Below are 25,146 nucleotides of genomic sequence, written 5' to 3' on the forward strand. Positions count from 1 at the left end.
TCATGTATTTTTCCAAGGGGACTGAGCTTTTGGGAAGAGGAAGAAGGAAAGAAAGGAGCATATGGAAAAAAAAAGACTTTCAGTACTAGGTAGAACTGTGCCTAATTTGTACTTTTTTAAAAGTAGCATCACCTAGAGATTTAGGCTATTGGAAATACACTAAAAAATCAAGACTAAGATGAGAACTAGGTCACACAGTTTTGTTGCAGCATGCTCTCTGCAGGTTCTGGGTATGAGCTGCAACTATTCTCCCAGGTTTTGCTGTGGGTAAAAATAAAGACAGGATGTGCTTGGCAGCACCTCACAGTTACACTGCTGCCCAAGGAGGACTTGTTAGACTCACAACTGTGGTATAACATCACAGAAGGGTGGTGACATTCTACTTTAAATCTTATGCAATTAGAATAATTCACAAAATATTTAAATGTCTAATTTATCTGGGCAAAACAAAACTCGGAGGTACTAAACATCAGCTGTGAAAACAGCACTGCATTATGTACAGAAATACCTCTCCATTAAAAGTATTTCAAATTAGAACAATGTATTTTAAAATAATCCTCTGCACTTTGTAATAGCTATTTTTTGCTAAATTCTTCCATATGCGGCTCTTCCACATGTAGTTGATAGGTTTTGACTGTGCCAAGACAGTTTGAGAATATCAGTTCTCCAGTTCTGGTGTCTGCCATGCTCCCTGTGCCTAATGGGCTTGATTCCATGCCCTCAAAAGCCACTGGGAACACCGGGTAATATTCTCAGGCTCTGTGCCCCTGACATTCTCACAGGCAGTATTTCTGTACCAAATATACAACTGAAGAGAGAAATTTAAAAAGTGATGCAGTGCTCTAAGGATGCCACGATATGGCAGGTTGGGATGGGACGTTATGAATTTTAATCAGTGTGTTATGGTGAAGGGATGTGGCAGAACACAGATTTTCCAAATGCCATTATTAACAGACTGAGTGCTCTCTCCTTCTAGGGTCAGACTATGTTTCATGTTGTCATAATCACAGATGTGGCAAGAGAAGTATTTACAGACTCTGTCAACAAGTCCTGAGCCAGTTTCCTTGAAAATACTCCTAATATTTGAGCTCTATTTATGCTTCATTTCTCTTAAGGGGGAAAGGGTCTGCAGCTTGAATCCATCCCTGCCCTGCAGGCCTCATAGTGCTCCTCCATGGAGTTGTTATGGGATGGAGACTTCCCTTTGCTGTGTTAAAGATGTTCTGCATCAAAACAACTCTGGTCCCACCAGCTCCCCTGTGTTATGCCTTGTGTGTCCTCTGCATCCCACGTGGACAGGGGTACAGGCACTGGCAAGGCTGGGCATGCTCTCCTGCCCCAGGAGAACCACGGCCCACACTTCCTCAGATTTGAGATGGGAAGGAAGAGGAAATCTATAAAGTGCTCTGCCCACTCACTGTCCAAAGCCTGTTGGATGTCGCCCTTGATATCCCCCTGTCCCTGGTGGTTTGTGCCTGTGTTACACACTGCAGCCTCACAGACCCTACACAGATTTCAAAGACAGCATTTTCAGGAAGAAGGAGTTAATTAGTTCCTAATACATAGGGAAAAGCTCCTCTATTATGAGCTTGTCACAAAAAAGAAATTGCTTCTACAGTGTACTGAGAACAGTTTCTTACAATTCCTGCCCAGAACTTGAATTCTGCTTTTACACAGGTAGTTCCCCATCCCCTCTGACACTGCTGCATCGGGCAGCCAAGAGCAAAATGTGTGTGCTTGGCTTTTTACTGCACAATGAACAGTGAAAAATGTTAGTCTGGATTCTTCTCCTGAGTACTGCCAGCCTGTATTCAATGCTGCTTTCTTTCCCTAAGGGAAACTTGACCATCTGCACCTGGTTTAGTGCTTCTGGTGTCCCTGGGTGATGGTAGATGCTCCCCCTGGCCCCATTGCTCCAGCCACCATCTCCAGGATCGAGAAGGCAACAAAACATCTCCTGAGCATGGAATAAACCTCCCATTGTGTCTGAGATGGAGAGAGCCCCAGGAATGCCTCTGCCCAGAAACCACCCCAGGACCGTGGTTGAGAAGTCAGCAAAACATCTCCAGAGCACAGAATAAGCCTCCCCATTGTGTCTGAGATTGAGAGCGCCCCGGGAATGCCTGTGCCCAGCTCCAGCAGCAGCATTACCTGGTGAGCAGCCCCTGGCGCGGCCAGAGCTGGCTCCGGAGGGTGGACCACGCCGGGCTGCAGGGCTGGGGCAGGCGGCGGCGGCTGCGGCTGCGACACGGCCGGGGCGCTCTGCCCGTGGTGGGGAGAGGGCGTGTCACTGGGCAGCATCTGCTGGAAGGGGGCCTGGAACAGGGGCTGCTGTGGCAGCGGGGGCACAGCGGCATGTGGTGGCAGCGCGGGCACTCCCGGCGGCGCCACGGCCAGCAGCGGGATCGTGGCAGCCGACATGTTTGGCACTATGGTTTGGCAGGGCAGGACCAAGGAAGCCACGGTGGTGTGAGGCAGGTTGACAGCCTGCATGGGCAGGGCGGGTGAGTTGGGCGCCATGGGCAGGGTCGGGTTCATGGGCAGGCTGGGCAGGATCACAGCCGGAGCGAAGTACTGGGAAGGAGCAGGAATGGGGGGCACGTTGGCAGCAGGGATGTCAGAGAGGTTGGGAGGAAGGCTGTCAAGGCCTGACAGAGGAGTAATTGCAGGAATGACAGGAAACTGAGGAATCTGAAAAAAATACAATACTGCATGAATTGCCAGTGTTCTGTACTGATGGTACAAAACAGTTTAATTTGCCACACAAGTCCCTAAAAACCACCTGTGCCATGAGGATAATTATGTCTGTTTGTTAATCACTTCCATTCATTTCCTGAGGTTTACAAACAGAAATAAACACTGATTTATGCTTAAATTATTAGTAAAATTTAAAAAAAAATCATTTTGGGGAGGCATTTTTATACCTTAGAAGCTTAAAACTACTTCTAACACCAGCTTGAAGCCTTCAAGCAATATCCTAATTAAAAGCTGCTTTCATTTTAACAGAAATGAAAAGGAATTGGACCAGACATAACATGAAACTCTTTCATGCCAAATCCAGTAAGACAATTTAAAGAAGCCCCAAAAAAGGTTTTTACAGTCAAAACCTCTCAGTGATGGAGCAGACTCTGGCATCACAGTCGTAGCTTGCTTCTGCCCTTTGGCACAAGCTGCTCCCATCATGGTGGCTGTCACCAGCAAACACAGTGACAGCACCAACCACTCTCCCAGGCCAAGGGAAGGGTCTCTGCAACACAGAATCAGTGTGGAGAGATAGGGATAGGGGTGGCAGGTGTGGGGCAAAGTGGTGAAGTCAGGAGGTCAGAAAATAGAAAAAAATGGGTAAATTCTCATGCTGTCAAGCCTGGGGTGGGGAAGACAGTGTGCCGGGGGGGGAGTGTCAGTGCAAAAAAACCCAAACCAAACCATCACAAAAAAGCAGTTATTGCCAGTTTGGAACTGCCATCAACTGGATGCCACAGGGTCAGGCCCAAGAGAGATTTCTGCTTCACCAAAAAAATAATAAATAGTAAAGAAATACTCGGCAATTAGGAAAAAGCAATATTCTCATGGCCTAATTAAACTGGCAAGGATGATCCTGTGGTGTAATGGAGAGCACTCTGGACTCTGAAACCCAAGGTCCTGAGTTCCAGTCTCAGTGGGACCATCCCCTGGCAGTTCAAGCCCTCCCTGCCATCCCATCCCGTCAGATCTTGGATGCTCAGCAGGGTCAGCCCAGTCAGTACCGGAGGCTGTGACAGTCCCGAGGACTTCCCTGTCACTGTCCAAGCTGGCTTGGCCGTGGCAGATGGACCTCAGGACTGAAACGGTGGGGCCAGTTCTGCTCACGCTGTGCCTCACCTGAACAATCCCCTGCGCAGGCTGGAAGGGCTCGGGCACGTGCCCTGCCCAAAGCTGCGATCACGAAGTTTGGCCATACATACATACATATACATAAAATTAAACTGGCATGCAGTCTAAATAGCCACACAAAACCTGGCAAATCACGTTAATTATTTGCTGGGGAGCTCTCCCCAAAGGGCTGTGCCCACACACCGGTACCTGGGAGGGGCCCACGGGCGGCAGCTGCGGCACGGTGGAGATCTGCAGCGGCTTCAGGGGGGCAGTGCTGGCGGGCACCGGCGAGCCCTGCGGTGGAAAGGGCGGCAGCAGGTGCGGCGCGGGCGGCAGCGGGCACACGGGCTGGCCGGCCAGCACCTGCTGCAGGGGGGCCGCCTGCGACAGTGGTGGCTGCGACAGTGGTGGCTGAGACAGTGGTGGCTGTGACAGTGGTGGCTGCGACAGCGGTGGCTGCGACAGCGGTGGCTGCGACAGTGGTGGCTGCGGCGGCTGCGGGGGCAAGAGGGAAAGGGTTAGTACTTGTGGAGGATGGAAGTATGGAGTATGACTGGACACACCGTCTGTGCCTCTCCAGCTCGTCGTCAGGGCAGACCCACCAGCTGGACTGTGCCATTACAGACTCATTAAGACCTCTGAGATACCGAGTCCAACCACTAACCCAGCACTGTCAGGGCCACTACTAAATCATGTCCCCATGTGCCACGTCTACATGTTTTTGGAACAATTCCAGGGATGGTGAGTCCACCACTGCCCTGGACAGCCTTTGCCAATGCCTGACCATCTTTTCAGTGAAGGTATTTCCCTAATATCCAACCTGAATCTCCACTGGTGCAACTTGAGGCAGTTTCCCCTTGCCCTGTCCCTTGTACCCTGGGAGCAGAGTCCCTCTCCCCACCTGGGTCCACACTCCTGTCAGGGAGTTGCAGAGAGAGAGAAGATCCCCCTTGAGCCTCCTTTTCTCCAGGCTGAGCCCCCCATCTCCCTCAGCTGCTCCTGGTGCTCCAGACCCTTCCCCAGCTCTGATCGCTTTTCTGGACACACTCCAGCCTCTCAGGCCACATTCCAGGCCCCCAGGATATGTTCCAGCCCCACAGGACATGCTCCAGTTCCTCAGGCCATGTTCCAGCCCCCTAGGACACATTCCAGCCCCCCAGGACATGCTACAGGCCCCCAGGACATGCTCCAGCACCCAGAAGGGACTGGCTTACAGAAGAGATGGGCACTCCTAATTCAAACACTGCACAGGAGCCCATGCTTAAAACACATTTAAATGTAAGATAACATTACCTAAAAAGACAAGTTCTGACTGTCTTGGAGAGGTTATTTGTAATGACTCAGACTCTCTAAATCCCAGAGATTGTTCCAGTTGGCAGTGTGAAATCTCCACCCACTACCTTCCAAGATGCAGATAATACCCAGCTCATCCTGGCATGCAGAAGCCGCTACATAAAGGAGCAGGCATGGAAACTACAGCACTTCTTATCTGAGATACAATAAACCACAATAATTACAATAAAAACTGGGTCCCAGTTATTTCTGAGGTGCCATAGTGGCAGCTGAAAAACAAGCTTTACTCTTCACGAGAAAGCAGGCTTTGGGCAGCAGAACTATGAGAAAATGTTGCATTGAAGTTGGAAATAATCAGTAACAAACTTCTGCATTTTATGTGCTACCAGTATCTCCTCCTTCAATTTCTCTAATTAGTTCTGGAAGTACTTTAAAAACCTTTCTGGTTCAGAAGGACAGTGCTGACACACAGGCTGGCTAAGGGTGACCTATTTGGGACCACAGCACTGATGGCTCCACCAGGCTCTGCAGCAAAAAGTACCTCACATCATGCCTATGGTCAGAATGTAAGCTTTAAAAGGAATATCCAAGCATTACAATCCTTCATCTTTCCCACTTCCACCACAAATCTGTATGGGAATATGTTGCTCTGCACTTTTTTAATGGCAGGACTCCTCAACCAGTTTGGTATTAAGGGAATAAAACTGTAGAAGATGTACCATAGAATCACAGAGTGGTTTGAATTGTAAGGGACCTCAAAGACCATCTTGTTCCACCCCCTGCCACGGGCAGGGACACCTTCCACTATCCCAGGTTGCTCCAAGCCCTGTCCAACCTGGCCTTGGACACTTCCAGGGATGGGGCAGCCACAGCTTCTCTGGGCACCTGTGCCAGGGCCTGCCCACCCTCATAGCAAGCAATTCCTTCCTTACGTCTAATCTGAACCTACCCTCTTCCAGCTTAATGCCATTCCCCCTTGTCTTGTCCCTTCAGGCCCTTGTCCAAAGTCTCCCTCCTGCTTTCCTGGAGCTCCTTTAGGCACTGGAAGGGGCTCTACGGTCTCCCCAGAGCCTTCTCTTCTCCAGGTTGAACACCCCCAGTGCTCTCAGCCTGTCCTTGCATTGAGAAAGCACAGTGCCATCCACCCTTAAACAGCTAAAATTCCATTGGTGAGTTCCCAATACAGGATCAGGGAACAAAAGAGAATTTGGCACTTGGTATCACATATCCAGGGCTGGCAACACTGAGTGCTACTGAGTGCACTCTGGCGATGGCACTGAAGGACTCCCCACAGCCTTAGGGTGGCTCCTGCAGCATAACTCAGCCATGCCTGAGCATTCCTCTGCCACACTGCATCAAAACCCAACAATGTGGGCCTGTGCTGCTGCTTCTGCCAACCCAGGTTTTGGGAAAGAGGGGGCATCTACCCAGTTACAGTCCCAAACCCAAGCAAATGGCAGTGCAGGAGCTGGCCTGGCACTGATGGTGGGACAAACTGGCCAAGTTGGAGGCACCTGGGGAGTGCCTGAGGGACTGGGGGGACTCCACTTGCCCCAGGGAGGAACTCCTGCCAGCCTGAGCTCCGGAGCGTAACAGCCACACTGGGCTGGAGCAAATAACCCTGCCAGTTCCCACAGCCAGCTCAGCTCAGCTCTCACACCCAGCAGGTTAATCTGCAGCTCAGACAGCTGCCCATGGGTCACCAGGGACAGGGGCACTGGCACAGGTGGCTCAGCCACCCCCTGCTCAAGGAGACACTGCCTTAGCAGTGGGAAAACAGCGTTCTGGGAATGGAGAGACTTCCTAAAAACTCCACTTCAAATTCAGCTTGTGTCTAACAAAATGCTTATGAATTGGATGAGGCACAGGGAGGGGAAAATATCCACGTGGAGGATTAGGCAACTTTGCCTCATTATAACTTTAACAGGATAAATGCACAGACACCCACACTGGAGAAAAAAAAAACAATTAGGAGAAGCAACACTGATCCCACATGTCTAAGCCACCAGTGTATACTGATACAAGAATAATACATTCATTCTGTAGGCAGATGAATTTCTCACCTTATCCTTCTTCTGCTGTCCTGCCCTGCCCTCGAGAGCATGGACATGTCCAGAGTCCCCAACAGCTGGAGACTCTGGGAACACTGGACCTACTTCTATCTCTGAGGCACATGGGTGCTCTGGAAAGTTCTGCAGAGAAACTTGATCATTTTGCCTATTTTTGTAATAATAATAAAAGTGTAAAAAAGCTAGTCTTTTATTAGGCTTCCTGGAAAGATTAGAAAGCAAAGACAGACCAGTTATTAAAATTGTTTGCTATCAGGGATAGAACTATTACAAGAGACAGCAATGCTGTGAGGAAAGGGTATGTGAAAGAAATTCAGCTAGGCAAATACCCTATTCCAAAGCAGGATCTGCTCATGGGGGAAAATAAACAACAGATTTGGAACTGTCAGCACAAAGCTCCAGAGGCCACCAGCAAGACCTGTGCAAATGGTGAGGTCCTAAACCTGCCTGAGTGCAAAATTTTTGGCTGAGAGAACCATGAGACTATCCCTACCAACTAGAAAAAAAACCTGTTATGTGACAAAAGCTCACATAAAGTTATGTTTTCAAGGAGACCAAATGACATTTCTCCATTATTGATGCCTTGAAAAAATGGGGCATGTCAAAAGAAACCTAAAAGGCAACCTGTGAGATAAATGTTGATAACTCAAAAGGTTTGGAGAGGTATGATTTGAGCTGGTCACTAAGTACAGACACTCCCCAGCCCTAGCAACAGTTTCTACTGTAGGAAGCCCCATTTTTGGTGTAATCACCAAAATGAGCCATGAATTGCCAGATCATACCAGGCTGTGGCTCCACCCCTCCTGAGAGCATCCTCTTCCACTGCTGGGAAGAGCTGCTTTGGAAATACCTTTAAGGAATGAAGGGTTTGGGGCGGGATTTGACACTTCAAAATGCACAAGAGTTACTGTTTGGAGACAGCTCAGAGACAGACTCTGCTGCTGGAGATGCAGCTCCTGGCTGGGTGCCTGCACTGGAATGTATTAATGCTGTATCTGCACAACTCATCGAGCAACAGTGCTGAGGATTCAGAGACAACCAGCACCAGGAGGCTCCTTCTAACCTGTTAGAAAGGAGGTGTTGAATAGTAACACAGAATTATCAACACACAATTTGATTTTTATGATCAAGATAGCACATTGATAACAATGCAAGGCTTCAGGCTGACACTGTGAAGCCACAATGGAAGGCAAGACTTAAACTCAACCAAGAGATGCCAAGGTGTGTTCCATGACTGCCCTTAAGCCAAACACCCATTGCCTCATCCCTAAACCTCTCAAACTGCAGTTTAACAGTTTAAAACACCTGAAACTCACTACAGGTACCACAGGATCACAGGGTAGTTCGATGGAAGGTGTAGGGATGACAGTGTGTGTGTGTGTGTAGATATCCTGATGTCTGAGGCAACTGGTGAGTGCACCCTTAAGCACCAGAGAGCCACCTGTAGAATGTGATACCTTGTAACCAGTATGATCATAGAATCATAGAATAGATTGGGTTGGAAAAGACCTCCAAGATCATCAAATCCAACCCTTGGTCCACTCCAGTCCCTTTACCAGATCATGGCATTCAGTGCCACGGCCAATCTCAGTTTAAAAACCTCCAGGGATGGGGAATCCACTCCCTCTCTGGGCAGCCCATTCCAATGCCTGAGCACTCTCTCTGCAAAGAATTTTTTCTGATATCCACCTTAAATTTCCCCTGGCAGAGCTTGAGCCCATGCCCTCTTGTCCTGTTGCTAACTATTGCTAAGGTTTCCATGTATGCTTAGTGAACTAACTAACCAACAGTATGCCAGCATGTTATATACAAGAGTAGATAAAAAGTGAAGCTGTAACTAAAAATAAATTTTAAGTGCTAAGCCTTCTGATGCTTGCTGTGCCTGACCTCTTCTGACTGTCATTAGCACCCCCCTTACCCCGATAAAAGGTGACCCCAACAGGAGGAGATCTTAAAAGTTCATCTTGTTCCACCCCTGCCATGGGCAGGGACACCTTGCACTACTCCAGGCTGCTCCAAGCCCTGTCCAACCTGGCCTTGGGCACTCCCAGGGATGGGGCAGCCACAGCTTCTCTGGGATACCTATATGAGCTGGAGCAGAGCACGGGAAGGGGGTAGGACGAGACAAAGGCTTTTTGGCAGAGCTCTCACCTGCTGCCCGGCCAGTACCGGCGGTGGTGGCGGCTGCCCCAGCGGTAGGGATGCGACCGTGGTGGGCTGGACGATGGGGAATGGCATCGCTGGCTCCTGGTAGTGCTGGGGCACCACGGCGGGCGCCGCCGGCACCGTGGGCAGGACGGGCTGCGGAGAGAGAGCGGCATCAGAGAGGGCAGACAGCACCTCGGGGGCTCTGGCACTGCCCAGCATGAACACAGCTGCATGCAAACCATCTGCCTGGTACTTGGTTCCCAACAGAGGGGAGGGAAGTTGGTTCAAAACAGAGGGGACGGACTTGGTTCAAAACAGAGGGGAGGAAAGTTACTTGCAAGGAATGGGAAGTTACTTATGTAAAAGCGTGGGGAAAAGTCAGCAAATTCCAAATAAATCATCCAAACTGCACTGCATTTCCTTCTGGAAGCAAGAGGGCAAACCAGTGGAAGCACAGCCATAGTGAGTGGGAACAGAACAGCAACAGGTGACGGTTTTATCTTCACAAATTTATCTTCAAATTTATCTGCATGAAGATTTTTCTAATTTCATAAAGAATCTTTGTCTTCCAAAAAAGCAGGTAATTTACTGGAAACTGATGCCAGGAAAATGAATAGAGGAGTAAGAAACAAATTAAAACCATAGCTGAAGTGGAAAAAAGTTAAAATAGAAATTCAGCTCAGGTTTTAACAACATCATGTCTCCACAGCTGCAGCACAAACAAAACAGATAAATTAAAAATAAACAGTATGTCAGACTGAGGTTTATAGGTCCAAAAAACCCTGCTACAGCTCCAGTTATGTGCTTGTCATCTTGGCCAACCATCTCCCAGTTAAATACAACAATTTTTTCTAACTGGAAATCAGGTTTTACATCAGACTTTTGGTTCCTGTGTTTGCTGACATCTTCCAAACTCAGAACTCTTTACCTAAATTAGTACAGGAAGAAAAAAAATCATGGAGGCCCCATCAGAAATAAAAAGTTAGGAGACATATTTTGCTTGTGGATAAAGGTTGTTGTCTTTCCAGACCCTCAATCAGCCAATTTAGTTTCAAATTACTGGAGCCCATCACTGGAAAGGATGGCGGGATGTTCTGAGGCTGCTGCACAGCTTGACTTGGTAACAAACCCTGCTCAAGGGGTGCCTTTGGAGTGTCACATTTAGAGGGGTTTATTTGGTGCTTAAGGTGAAGAAGAAATGAGAAAGGACTCATCTCATCCCATCCACCCCAGGAGATGTGTGCCCACAGAAAGGCGTTTTCCACAGCAGAGGAAGCTGGCTACAGATGCCAAGGATGAATTTTTTACCTTGGAGTGAACAGAGTTGATGCATTTCCAAAATACAGTTCTGAATTTCTTGGCAACATTTTGGAAAAATAGGCAAAACCAGGGAAAACGAGGCACTTCCAAACTGTCCAGAGTAAATCTGCATCACGCAGGAAAAAACCCACTGGTCCTGGGTTTAATTTTTCATTCTCTTAAGACTGAGAGGATTCAACAAAAAAACCCAAAAAACCAACAAACCAGAATCATAGAATCGATTGGGCTGGAAAAGACCTCCAAGATCATCGAGTCCAACCCTTGGTCCAACTCTAGTTCATTTACTAGATCATGGCACCCAGCGCCACGTCCAATCTGCATTTAAAGATCTCTAGGGATGGTGAATCCACCACCTCTCCGGGCAGCCCATTCCAATGCCTGATTACTCTCGCTGTAAAAAATTTTTTTCTGATATCCAACTTAAATTTCCCCTGGCCACATCCTTACTGTGATTTTTACTGCTTGGAGTGCTCCAGTCCCCAGAGCGCTCTGCCAGTTGGGATGGGATCATGGAGGCTTCTCACAGAGGAGTCACAGGAGGGTTCAGGTTGGCAGAACCACTGAGGTTGCCTAGTCCCACCTCCCTGCTCAAGCAGGGTCCCCATGGGCACATTACTCAGGATTGTGCCCAGATGGCTTTGAATGTCTTCAGGGAATGAGACTCCACCACTCCCTGGGCCGCCAGCGCCACTGCTCCATGCTTCCCAGCCACCAGAGGATTCAGAGGGCAGAGTGTTTTCTGCAGCCCTTGCAGATCTCATGGGGCAAGAACCGATCTTCTGCCCAATTCTGTTTTGTCAAGATTCCCATAACAAAGCAGGTCTGACCCCCTGCCATGGAGCCTGCTGCTCTGGGGAAGAGGGTGGAACACAGCATTTTCTGGGAATCGGTTAACTGGGGAGGGAGAACCTGCAGCAGGCATTAAGATTTCAAAACTGGGATGTCTGAGAAGGCTGGTGAGGACACATGAGCTCCGCAGGGGCTGCAGGTCCCCAGTGCCACTGGAGGCAACAACGCTGCCTCTTCCCTCCCAGAAGATCCGTGCCTTCCTCTCGCGGTTCCCAGGGAAGGGATGTGGTACTGGGAGTCACAGCCATGACAGGGTCACTGGCAGCAACACACAGCATGAGGGTGGCTTGTCACATGTGGTGGGCACCGAGGCAGGAATTGGGACAAGGTCCTCCACAGCTCCTGAGGGATGTCTCACTCACCCAGAGCCTCTCACTGGAAGCACTTGGAGATCTCTGTTCACTGGAGTTGTGTCTGTCTTTGCACCAGCAGTTCAATGAAGTGGTTTTGGCCAAGGTCACAATGGAAGCAAGAAGGAACATCTGGCTGGGCTACCAGTGTCTGGTTTTGGAGGCCTACTAAGGGACATACATTGCTGACTACACACAAGGTCAAACCCACACCAAGAGCCCCAAAGAAGGGACTGGATGATCCTGGAAGCCTTGTCACAGCTGGAACGACACCAGAGACAGGGGGCTCTTACACAAACAAAGGAGCAAAAACATGGGGCTACAGCAACACTGAGCAACTAAACATAGAATCATGGAATCAAAGGATAGTTTGGGTTGGAAGGGACCTTACAAAGCATCTCATTCCAACTCCCTGGCATAGGCAGGGACTCCTTCCACCAGCCTAGGTAGCTCCAAGCCCTTTCCAGCCTGGCCTTGAACACTTCCACGGATGGGGCAGCCACAGCTTCTCTGCCTGTGCCAGGGCCTCTCCACTCTCACAGGGAAAAATTTCTTTCTAATATCCAATCTAATCCTGCCTTCTGGCAGTTTGAAGCCATTTTCCCTTGTCCTGTCATTCCAGGCCCTTGTCCGAATTCCCCCTCCAGCTCTTTTGGAGCCCCTTTAGGGAAGGGGCTCTAAAATCTCCCCAGAGCCTTCTCCTCTCCAAGCTGAACACCTGCAGCCCTCTCAGTCTCTCTGCAGAGCAGAGGGACTCCAGTCCTTACAGCACCTTCATGGCCTCCTCTGAAACCACTCCAACAGGTCCACGTCCTTCCTGTGCTCAGCTGCAGAGCCACTAAGGGATTTGAGCCACTAACGGATTTGAGCCACTAACGGATTTCAGCCCTAACGGGGTGACAAGAAACTTTTTAACTGACAGTCTGACAGCTGTCAGTGAAGCAGGATGGAAAACACAGCGATCCAGGCAGGAACCACCACCCTTTTCACATCCACTGAGCAACCACCACCCACAGAGGCGAGCGGTGAACACGTAAAGCGAGCCCCAGAACCCGCACCCACTGAAAGCAGGAGTATAAATGGTATCATCAGCTATGACCCAGAACTTACTGCTGAGGGCTGCTGGTAGTGCCCCAGCTGGGGCAGGCTGTGGGGCACGGGCTGGCTCTCGCTCAGGGGCGGGCTGTACACGCGCTGGATGGTCGGTGGCACTGCGTCGGGCAGCGACGAGTAGATGACGCTCTGCTGGCTGCTCTGGGAGTCAGAATAAACAGTGGAGCCCTGGCCGCTGTCAAACGTGCTGTCAGCTGCAAGAACAGCCATTTTTATTAAAAGCCCAACACAACAACTCCAAACGTTCAAGTGGTGACTTCAGAGCAAGGTCACTGCAGTTTATGTAATTAGTGTTTTTACTACCTGAGCCCTTTCATTATATAAATAAATTATACAACACAAATGTTATTTTCTACAAAAGGCACACACTGCTCTCTCAAGCCAAAACCCATCCCCATGGATTTCTGTGCACAGTGATATTTTAGGCACATTAATATTTCCTTTAAAGGGCATAGTGTTGACATTAAGAATTGTAGTTTTTTATAGATTTTCTAGGATGAAAGCAAAGGAAACCCCAATTGCCACGTTCAGAGCAGATCATGGGGTCTTTTAGAGTTCCATCTCCCAGGGATGCACTGATTTTAACACCTTTTTTTTCACTGGAAATCACAAAATTCTTTATGTTGGATGATTTATTAGTCCAGCAAGTCCTGCTTGAGTGCAGAGCAGCACCACAAGCTGAAGGTCAGACACAAAACCATGTGCAGGTCTCAGTGAGTTGGGAACACAGAGCTCTGTGGGAGCGTCTCATGGAATATTTGCCCAGTGAACCTGTAGAATTGCACAGCTACAGGCACTGGGCGAGCACTGGGTCCTTTGTCCAGTGGAAATACTGGTATTACTGACTTAAAAATGTCTTTTCATGACTTTTAAAGCCTGTAAAGTACAAGTGCCCAGCTCTTCTTGAGCATAAGCTACTGCTTTCTTTACACGACAAAGGAAATCAGACAACCAGACTGCAGCTGGATGTATCCGAAGGACAAATGGCTTCTAAGAGATTAAAATTCAGAAATGAAAGAAAACTGCAATGCAGTTTAAAAAAAGGGCTTAAGTTACAGCTAAGCTCAAACATTATTGCTTTTTCCAACACTTTACATCATCTTTTTTTTCCCATATTCTAAATAAGGTTTTACTTATTTGGCTTTAAATAACAATTATTTTTTAATAGCACCAGAGATGACATTTCTCTTCAGTACTCTCAAACTCTTTTCCCAACTGTTTCTTTTCTCCAAAATTAAACACCCCTCTCTATTTATTCAATTCATTTCTGAAAAGCCAACACAGCCCTACTCTCATGATGGGATTTCTGCCACATAGAAACTTTCATTTTATTACAAACAATTACTAAGGAACTCAAAGGGAAAAAAAAGCGTGACAGTGGAGTGCTAAAGTAAAAGCTGTGAGTCAGCCTCAGGTTTTTATACAACCACACTGCACACATTAATTTCCATTTTTATATTTGACCTCAGGTTACAAGAATGGGTGGCACACAAATTTATAGAGGTTTCATGCTAAGAAAGTGTTCAAACACTGATAGCAAATTGTCAAATAATACCAAGTGTTGGTTAAAAGTTGAGGAGGAGGAGGAGGAAATAAACTGGAGGGGTTATATTTAGTAAAAAATTCTGCCAACTCATGTCCAGCAGAACCATGGGAAGCACAAGCTGCCATGTTGCACAACTGGAAATAAAAAGAGTCATAATTTCAGTGTTCCTCAAAGGAATTAGCATGAAATAGGTATATGATCCAGAAAAATGAAATGAGCTCGATTTAGCTTCAGATAAAAAGCTTTGTGAATGCAGCAATATTGTGAGTGTTATGCAAATGTGGCCAAATATCTTGCAAAGGGTTTTTTCCTCTAGAGGAATGCCTGGATATTTCAGAATTCAAAGCAGACCTCTGTGTAGCCCTTTATACAATACCTGAATTAAAGCAGCAGCTGTGTCTTTGCTACAGATAATGCATCTTTAACTTAAATGTGCTTAAATACAAGCTCAGAACAGTAAAACATAAACACTGTGATAATTGTTCAGTAGCAAAATATGCACACGAGATTTTATCAGAAAAAACTAGCTAGGACAAAATAAAAGAACTATCAAAAAATTTCAGATCTGCCAAGCTAAAACTCAAGAGATAGATGGAATGGTTTGGGTGGGAAGGGACCTTAAATCCATTCAGTTTGAGACACCCTTGCCATGGGCAGGGACACCTTCCACTATCCCAGGGTGCTCCAAGCCCTGTCCAGCCTGGCTTTGGGCACTTCCAGGGATGGTGCAGCCACAGCTTCTCTGGGCAACCTGTGCCAGGGCCTGCCCACCCTCCCAGCCAGGAGTTCCTTGAACATCCATCACCATGTGCCCACAAAGTCGACATAAGACTCACAGGCGACGGAGGTGACGCTGGTGGGCAGGTTCTGCTGGAAGGGGTGCTGGTCCGCCTCGGGCTCCTCCGATTCCGACAGGATGTGGTGCCCCGTGTGGGACAGGTACGTGACCTGCACCTGCTGCGCCGGCGGCGCCTTCAGCTTCTCCAGGCACTCCGAGTCCCGCCGCTCCTCCGACTGCATCCTCGGCCAGATCCGCTCCCTCCGCCACAGGATCAGCGCCACGCGGTCCCGGATGGACTTGGCAACTATCTTGAGATCGTTCTCATGGAAAAATCCCGAGTCAATCTACAGAGGAGACACTGACTTAACAAGGCCATGTGTGCACGGATGTGCGCACACACACACACACAGGCCATACACATGTCACACACACACAGTCTCACACCCAGTCACACACACACACACATCACACACACACACATACAGTCACACACACATCACACAGACACACTTATCACACACACACATCACACACAGTGACACACACATCACACACACACACAGTGACACACACCACACACACGTCACACACATCACACATACACATGTCACACACATCACATGTAACCACATCACACACACACACACACACACACACACACACACACACACACACACATTTGTCACTCAAATCTCCTCCAAACAGACCATCAAACAACTTGAAATTATATAAATTTATTCCTCACAAGAACAGGAACTTGAGAGTTTGATGAGGTCTTTTTTAAATAAAACGTCTATCCCTAATGCACCTTTTAAAAAGCCAGTATGTAATTTCAAAGACCTGAATGTGCATTGGCTCAATTTATTCACCACTTAACTCACACTGAGGAGAACAAGTTTAATGGCAGATGTGTTCCTCCTTGTTTTCCTTTTAACCCTAAAAGAATAGTCAAAGCAGGAAAAAGAATCTTTGAATAATGCAATCAGAGAGAATCAAACAACCCCTAAATCTGAATTTATTGCCTTAACCTTTCCAGCACACACAGATTCCCAGACTGCTCTGCTTGGCAGCACAGCAAGTCATGAAGGACAAGATGTTAACAGAATTATGTCTCAAATTAACTTGACTTAAACAGTGAAGTCAGTCAGTATTGATTGACTTTTATAAACAAAAAGCCTATCAGCGAGTCCAATGCAGACTGTTCTCATTTGATGGAAAAGGGGATGAGGCTTCTCAAAACTCAACTGCTCAACAGATAAAATGGAAATTCATCTTTGTGCTATTTGTTTGCATAATCTCCTCCAGCGCAGGGTATGATTTTTCATTTAATAATAACCTAACAGCTGTGCCTGCACTCCCTACATTCTTAACATACAAACTGAATGGATTTGGAAGCACTTGGATCCATGGAGGAAATCTAGAGGCTTTCCTGCTTTGCCCTTGTCCAAACACAAGACAGTTGCACAGCTTGAATTTTCACTGTTTAAAATTAATAGGGGCAAAGCAGCTTAAAACACAGCTTCATTTTAATGCAGATGTGCCACTCCACAGTCCCTACTGGTTGGGAGAGCTGTCTTCAGGTCCCAAACCCACCAGAACATTCCAAGTTCATTTTGCCCACACCCTTTGGACAGGTGGGATTGCCTGACTACCAAAATCACACCAATAATGACCAATAAGTGCCTGTACTCAGGAGATCTCCAGGATTCTTTTCTTCCACAGCACATAAAGCAACAAAGTGCTGAAAACACATGGCTTTGTGGTCCACAATTCATAAGGACTAGAAAAAGACATTTAGGAATAAATGTCCTCCTCTTCTGCCAACACAACAGCCTCAAGTTTGAAAGCACTTCAGGGGCACTCACTTAACTATCAATGTAGAACACAGGTTCTAAAATTATTTGGGAAAGGGTATCACTATAGTTTGGGAATGAGCCTTTTAAATACACTTTTTCAAGAATTATTTCCTCTTCAAAAGCAAACATCACAACTATGGACCAAGCAAGCTACAGAACTTCAGACTTCCAAGTATTTCCACTAACATTTAAATGCAAAATAGAACAGTAGGTAACTGTGCCAGAGCAACTTTTAAACTAGATAGTTCTGTAACAATACATAGCTGGAAAAATACTGGACCTACTGCAAACTAACAACAAGCAGACAGAGGAGCCTGAATTCCTCCCACTAAATTTGGAGTAGAAGGTGATGATTCCCAGCAGAGCATGATCAAAAGGAGTGCCTCCTGAGCAGAACAGCAGTGGTGAGGACACCATTATTAAACGGAATCCCTTGGGATTTAGGTTATAATAGGAACATTTCTGCAAGCACAGGAAGTTCAGGCCCTTGGCTCAGTCCTTGCTGACTGTGCCTCTGTGACTTCAGAACACCCAAACAACTGCAGTAAAGCCATCATTAAAATGTGAGTTCAAGAACAGTGCAGTGAAACTGGAACACAGATTCTCTACCCAAACCCCACAAGTTACAAAGATACAGAAATTCAGCAAGTTAAAACTCATCTGTTAAGAAATCCAAAGCTTATTCCTGCTTATTCCTAACTTGGTGAATCCAGTTTCCTATCAGTGTCTGGGGGTAGGGTGGCTGACCACAGACCTTCCTCATCCACATTCCTCCTATGGAACAGCACAGAAAAGATGGGAAAAAAGAGTTCTGGAGAAGTCAGTGCAGAATATTTTGTGACTGAACTTCAGAACTCTTCTAATTTGTTTCAAGTTGCTGCCTGGAACTAAACAGATTCCAAACACATTTGAAAACATTTAACTGCTTACAGGAACTGGCAAAAGAGTTCATAAAATATCAAAGTAGTCCAGACCTCTATGGTCCCTAAGCTATTTGAAATGTCATTTCAAGCATCTGCTTTCATACATGGCAAACAATTTGCTTCAGCCATTAGTTCTTCCTTCTTTACCACTTTCTTGCAGCATTCATTCCAAAATCAATGCAAAGTGCCTTAACTGGACACCTGGAATGGTTCAAGTGGAAGTTACTTTACCAGACTTGTTCCTGCTGTCCTTTGAGATTTATGTACTACTTTATTTATATACATACATATATATATACATTTTTGCCAGGAGAAGTTTATTTACCATTTCTTGTGCAACATCATCAGGAGTTTCCTTCTCCAGATCAAAGGTAAACTCAATGGCTCCATTATCTTTGGGTTTTCCTTTCAGTTTCTTAGGATCTTCTACCCAGAGTCTTAAGGCAATAGAAGATTTCCTACCATGGTCTTCTTCTGCAAGTTCCACTCTTACCCCAGTATCTTCAGCAAAAAAGGCATGGCTTAATAAATCTTTAATTTCATATCTGCAAAGGATATAAGGAAGATTCAGATGCTGCAAGTCAAGCAATTTCAGAAAAGTCTGTGACAAGAAACTGCTGTTAAAGGTGGAAATATTCACAGTATGTTTGGTGCTCTCCCATAATCAATTTGTGTTCTTTTGGAAAAGACAAGGGATTTCCCATGTTGCTGAAAAGAAAATGCAAGTGAAAAAATGCCATTTCCATTTCACAGGGCTTTAGCAATATTCATACACCACAAGCACATGAGAAATGCAGATCACAGCTTTGCTCTGCTTTTCTCAGCTATCTGAGCCTAAAGGGTACTAAAGAAGAGGCTCCCTTGGGGAGTCAGTTGAGGTCCCTAAAAACCATATTTATGAAAGACAGGAAGTGCTGAGCAACAGACAAACTGGAGGAGAGCAGTGAAAGATCAGGTTTTAACCCCAAATCTGGAAACAAGGCAGGTATCTCCATATCCAGAGGCCAATGGAATGTGCTACAACAGCTTGTGATGAATCAACCACCTCGACCTTCACCACATTGGATGCCCCAGGGAGAACCTTCTGAGGGAAATTTTATGGACTTCTGAGCCAGGAATTGCTACTAGAACACAAGCTCAGGTCCACAGTGATGCCTCCTGACCTTATCCTTTGGAGGTGAGAGGCTGGGACACCACAGAACTTATCCTGACATTGTGTGTCAGGTAAGCAGGGAATCATTCCTATTTGCACTCCCGTTCTGTGTTTTTTGCTGCACAGGGGAGAACCAGAGACCAGAACAAAAATCCACAAACAGTTTTGAAATCCCTGCACACACATTATTTAATACAAAACTTGATCACTTGAAACAAACCTTTCTTCTTTGTTTTTGCAGATGCACTCCCCAATTATCTCCTTAATTTCAGGATCAGTGACCTTCTCAAAGCTTGCTGGCTTTATACCCTAAAAGGATAGAGAAAAACAATCTAGTTTGAAAAAATACATAATATTTCTTAATTAAGCATATTTCTCCTACATTTTACAGTTAATTCAACCCTTGGAGTAATTAACATTTTGAAGTTGTTAGTCTTAAAGCAAAACTGAGTTTAAGATTTAGGGCTAATATTTCTAAGTACCATTGCACTTCAGAATTAGTACATGGTTTACATGAACTCAGCCACACACAGGGCAAGGATCTCTTTTTCTTTACCATCCTTTGCAAATTTTAGCTTTATACCCTGTGGACCCTGAAGTGAATATTCAAGAAACAGCAAATTTTAGATTTCCAAAGTAACCATTTTCTGAACTTATCCCTTTTATGTTTTTGCCTTAACTCTCAGAACACTAAATGAATAAAGACAAATAACCATGTTTTAATTCAGAGAGCCAGTGCTGAGAATGAGTCAAAATACCTTGGAATATTCCATATTCCTGTTTCCCACAAACCTTTCTCTTTTCTATGACCCAAACACTCTCCAACACCCCCATTCCTAGTAAAAAAATTAAAAATCAACCCTAAAACTAAAGCAGTGAATCAAGAGAATATGTCCAACAGCTCTATGTTGCTCTTGAATTTCCCAGGATATTGCTAGAATCCCTTTAGGAATGAGTGGCAAAGCAGGTGCAACCTATAAATCAAGGTAAATCTTTGCCAAATGTTAACATTTTTCTGGGAATAATTCTAGATTTGGAACAGCAAACTCTGAGGGTGGTTTTTCAAGGAGAAAACCCAACTGCTCATTCCAAGAGGAAACCTGGAGAGGCTGAATCCATGTCCAGGCATCGGGAGCACTGGGACATTTTGCATTTCTTTAAGGTTAGATGGGATTGTGTCAAGAAGATGGAGAGGATTTAAAAGGGACACACATACACACTCCTAGGACAGACACAGATCAGCTCTCCCTATTTTCTAGTATTTCAGGACCAAGATTTTAACTCAGGGTATGGAGCCTGGATAAAATAACACATAATATAAAACTAATATGTATCTTACCAACATAAGGAGAGACTGCAGGGGAAGAGGTGTGTGAGCTCTCAGGCAAACAAAGTCCATATATTCTGCACACATAACCAAAATATACCAAAAACCCCGCTGGGGAACACCTGGGCAGTTGGCAGAGCTGTGGGGCTGTGTGTTCCCAAAGCCCAGGGTGACAATCTCTGACTGCAGGGTGTGGACAAGAAGGAGGAGATGTCCCATCAGGAACAGCCATGGTTTCCAGCGAGGCCACCCCAGCACTCCCCTGCCAAAGGATGTCAGAGCAACTCCCAGTCCCAAAATCTGGGACACTGGAAACTCCTCCCATGAGCCCAGCAGGAGGTCTCCTGTCACTGCCTTCCATATTTGTGAGGTCCAGCTTTAAATCACATGAGAATTGATTCCCTTCTAAAAACACATTAACATCTCCACTTAGTAAAACCAAGATGTGTATGGACGAAAATTTGATCAAACCAAGATGTTATGGATGAAAATTTGATCAAACCAAGATGTTACGGATGACAATTTGACCAAATTAGTTTGAGAACAGATTATGCAGTTGGACCCTATCACTTAAAGACCCAAATATTTCCAATGAAGTCAATAAGCAGAACAAAAAGGAAACACAGTTTCCTTTATCTAAAAAACCCAGAATGTGATTAAGCACATAAGTGAATGGGAATTGGACACTTAACTCCATTCAAATGCTTTTAAAGTTTCATCCTGAAATAACAGTAAATAATAGCTCTTGCAGTGGCAGATAAGGTGCCCTGCAGAGTCTGATTTTTGGCTCACCCAATGCTACCTTGAATGAAAAAAAAAAGGATTAAAAGTATTTCAAAGAGTGCCTGTGAGTAATTCATTGAATTAAGTCTTAAATAAAATTTATGGGTGAATTTCTGTGAGGGCTGGCAGCTCTCTGAGAATTTTTGAATATTCCAGCATCAGATTATACTTTTTATCTTTTTATGGACATTCTGTTGCCATTCAAACATCAGATTCTACTTCAAAATTTATTTATTAATGTCAGGCCAACCACTACTACTTTTTTGTCTTCAAAGTCTAGACAATATCTCGTTCATAAATTTTGATGAAAATTATAATAAAAATACAGAACAGTCACACAAAGACTCAGCTCCCCAGTTTTGCCTCAGCAGAAAGCTGTGGAGATCCAGAACACCTCATTTTTGTGGGAACAAATCAAACTAATCTGTACATGTGGCAGGCTGCCTGTGACCCACTAAGAAAGAAAAACCTAAATCTTACTTATGAGATGAGGGTTGAAATTTTGTGTATTAGAAAAATGTGTCAAAAGGCACTGAGTGCCCAGCCTGGCTCCATCTCTCTTAGGAGAGATGAATTAGAAATGAAAGAAAACAAAACACCACTAACAGGCAGTTTAGCAGGACTCCTCTGCACCCTAATTCACCCTATAGCTAGAGGAGCATTAATGTGTTCTCCAACAAGGAGGAGCTGGAAGAAATTTTTGATAATTCAAAAGAGAAAAGCAGGATAAATCATCTTCTGAACACTCCAGTTTGCTACAGGAAAACATTGATTTCCATCTCTTTCCTGTGATGCTCCTCAGGAACTAAGGGTAATAAACACCTAATAAAGGCTCAGTGGCTTTAAGCCGAGGAAAGGCAGGTTTACAGTAGATATAAGGAAGGAATCCTTCCCTGTGAGGGTGGGCAGGCCCTGGCACAGGATGCCCAGAGAAGCTGTGGCTGCCCCCTCCCTGGGAGTGTCCAAGGCCAGGTTGGACAGGGCTTGGAGCAGTCTGGGCTGGTCAAGGTGTCCCAGCCCATGGCAGGGGGATTGGATCAAGAGGGACATTAAGGTCCCTTCCAATCCAAACCATTCCATGAGTCTATGAAAGACCATCAGCAGCTATAGCTTAATGTTTACCCCACAAACGTGTATCATTTAAAAGGGGGAGGGGGGGGGACGACACACAACACCCACATATCCCAAAAAATAAAAAAACCCAACAAAACAACAAAGCAGTAGAGGCAACTTAGACCACACCACCTGCAGAGCTTCCAGCTGCCTAGAGCAACTTACTGCTCATGTCTATGCTTTCAAGGGAATCTGCCAACTGCTTTTTACAATTTTTATAAGCACGTCATGGCTATCTTAACACAAACTGAACATATGAGAGACAGAAACACCATCAGGCATACCACAGTGTTGTAGTTTGGGATTATTATGTAAATTCTCTCCCCTGCCACTTAACTGCCCAGGCCAGCGGTTGACAAAAGAAGTAGTTAACTGTGATCGCTGGGGTGGGGGCAGGTTTGTCTCTTTTGGTTTTTTTTTGGATATTCTCCTCAGTCTTGGCTCGGCGGAACGGGGGAGTGGGGGCTCCAAGGAGGCAGGCTGCCCTGCTGGTTACTGCTGGGGTTTTCCCTGGCTGTCTTGCCGCTGCCTACTTCGGATTACTTTTTCCTGCCGTGCTGCTACCTGCCTTGGATTTTTGCTGCTGGTTGCTCGTACCTGTCTGCTTCTTGGACGGGGAACACAGGGGAAAGAGACTGAGTCCATCTGAAAGCCCACTGCTCGTCTGTTTCGCTGGAGAGGGACTGAAACTCACTCTGCAGCCAGCGGGCTGTGACAAGGACACTTAAGTATAACCTTTTCTCCCGGAGGAAAACCTGCTGGGTTTTTGTTGTTGTTGTTTTGTTTTTTTTTTTTTTTTTCCTCTTATGGTGTTGGGGAAGTGGGTTGCACTAGTCTGTTTACATATATATATATATATATATAGCAGTTATCCTTCTTGTATTAAAATTCCTTTTCTTAAATTTGATAAAGAGTGGTGTGATTATTGAGGAGGAGGCCCCTCCCCTGCTTGTGGGTAAAACATTTTGGTTTTTCCCCTCAAACCGAGACATTTCTTGGCGCCCAACGTGTGGGGCTTGTAAACAAAGAAGGATAACTGCTATTTTGTGGCACCATGTGGGTCTTGAGCTTAGAGTTCATCAGGACCATCCTGTATAATATATTGGCTTTTTGTTGGTACAAATTCATGCCAAAAGGAGCGGCAGGTTTAAGTCTTATCAACAAATCAATGAGCAAAACTCAAATAGCCGCAATTATTATTGAGTTCTTACTCTGGATTTATGGTGCCATGAATTCGATGCCTTTGGATGTCATGTGGGTGGTGCTCTCCAGGCTGTTTTCCTGCCGCAACCTAAGCTGCTACCTCTGGGGATTCAGTGATAATAGTACGGACCCTTGGGAAGGAACAAAGGGGAATCTCTTCTCCCAACCCTTTGTCCATTCCCCATTCAAGTCTGCTACAACAGCTTTTGAGATGTTTAAATTCTCCCTGGATGCCAGAGATATCTTGCTCTTTATGGTTTTTCTGCAGGGTTGTATCCCTGCAGCTTACAGAATGTTTGAAGGTAGGGCCAGGGTTTTTCCACAATGCATTCAGAAACCTAGCCCAGTGAAGGGGGAAAAGCGAGAGAATAAAACCCCTGATGCCACAGTGAAGGGAGAAAAGGATGAGGCTAAACCAGGAGGACAGGCCAAGCCTATGGAAGTTGCCCCTATTCAGAAAAGGAAATATAAGACCAAATTAGACCATCCAGCAGACGATGAGGGGGCTGCTGCACCTCCACAGCAAGCAGACCCAGAGCCTGAGATCATCACTGAGTCATTGTCATTTGATAATCTCCGTAGTTTGCGGAAAGACATTGCTCGACACCCGGGTGAGCCCATCCTGACTTGGTTGATCCGAGTTTGGGACCTTATGGGTGAAACCTTACAACTGGATGGTGCTGAAGCCAGGTTTTTGGGGGCTCTGGCCCAGGACGTGGCTATTGAACAGGTGTTCGTGAGGGAATCAAAGCCCCTTTCACTCTGGGCACGACTTCTAACGAGTGTAAGAGAGAAGTTTGTTTATAGAGAAATCCTGCAGGAACATCATATTAGGAAGACTTGGAAGACGATGGAAGAAGGAATTTTACGTCTGAGGGAGATGGCAATGATGGACGTGCTTTTTGGAAGAGGTGGGCAAGCCAATAATGACCCTGACAAGGTCAGATGCACACCACATATGTGGTGGGACCTTTCACGCTCGGGGCCAGCTGAATACACCGATTTCCTGGCATCCATGTATAGGGAAGAGAACCATGAAACAGTGGGCGCAGTAGCAAATAAGCTCCGGATATATGAAAGCATGACCCACAGCCCAATGCAGGCCCGTATTTCTGCTGTAGAGACATTGGTTGAGAGTCTCAAGACGCTGCCTGCAGAGGTAAAAGCGATCAGAGAGGAAATTAGGGAAAGTCTCCAAGTGGCACCAGTGCGAATGAGAACCTCTGAAGTCAGAGCCAGACGCCCCCCAGCCAGAGGAAGTGGACAGACCTCACGAACTGAGATGTGGTACTTCCTGGCCAAACATGGAGAAGACATGGGACGGTGGGATGGGAAACCCACCCGTGCCCTTGCAGCCCGAGTACAAGAACTGAAGGAGAATGGAAGAAGGTCAGTGAGAGTAAGTGCAGTCCCAGTTTCCCACGGGCAAGAATCTGACCCACAGGAGGGCACCTCCCAGGTGTA

General features: G+C 46.2%; 1 protein-coding gene across 6 annotated transcripts in view; it reads right to left on the reverse strand.

Annotated features, from left to right (window-relative positions):
• Positions 1-25,146, reverse strand: part of WNK2 (WNK lysine deficient protein kinase 2) — a 131,056-nt gene that overhangs the window by 46,157 nt on the left and 59,753 nt on the right. For 5 of the 6 annotated variants that reach the window (XM_071550921.1, XM_071550918.1, XM_071550920.1 and 2 more), the window contains exons 5-11: positions 19,477-19,565; positions 18,429-18,648; positions 15,380-15,668; positions 12,995-13,191; positions 9,369-9,518; positions 4,063-4,350; positions 2,152-2,691 (exon numbers count right to left, since the gene is read on the reverse strand). In XM_071550921.1, the coding sequence (XP_071407022.1) occupies positions 2,152-2,691; positions 4,063-4,350; positions 9,369-9,518; positions 12,995-13,191; positions 15,380-15,668; positions 18,429-18,648; positions 19,477-19,565 (1,773 nt within the window). The remainder of the gene's footprint in view (positions 1-2,151; positions 2,692-4,062; positions 4,351-9,368; positions 9,519-12,994; positions 13,192-15,379; positions 15,669-18,428; positions 18,649-19,476; positions 19,566-25,146) is intronic. The other variant, XM_071550922.1, reaches the window with a different exon arrangement.

Source organism: Pithys albifrons, chromosome 3, assembly GCF_047495875.1.
Source record: "Pithys albifrons albifrons isolate INPA30051 chromosome 3, PitAlb_v1, whole genome shotgun sequence".
Taxonomy (NCBI): domain Eukaryota; kingdom Metazoa; phylum Chordata; class Aves; order Passeriformes; family Thamnophilidae; genus Pithys; species Pithys albifrons.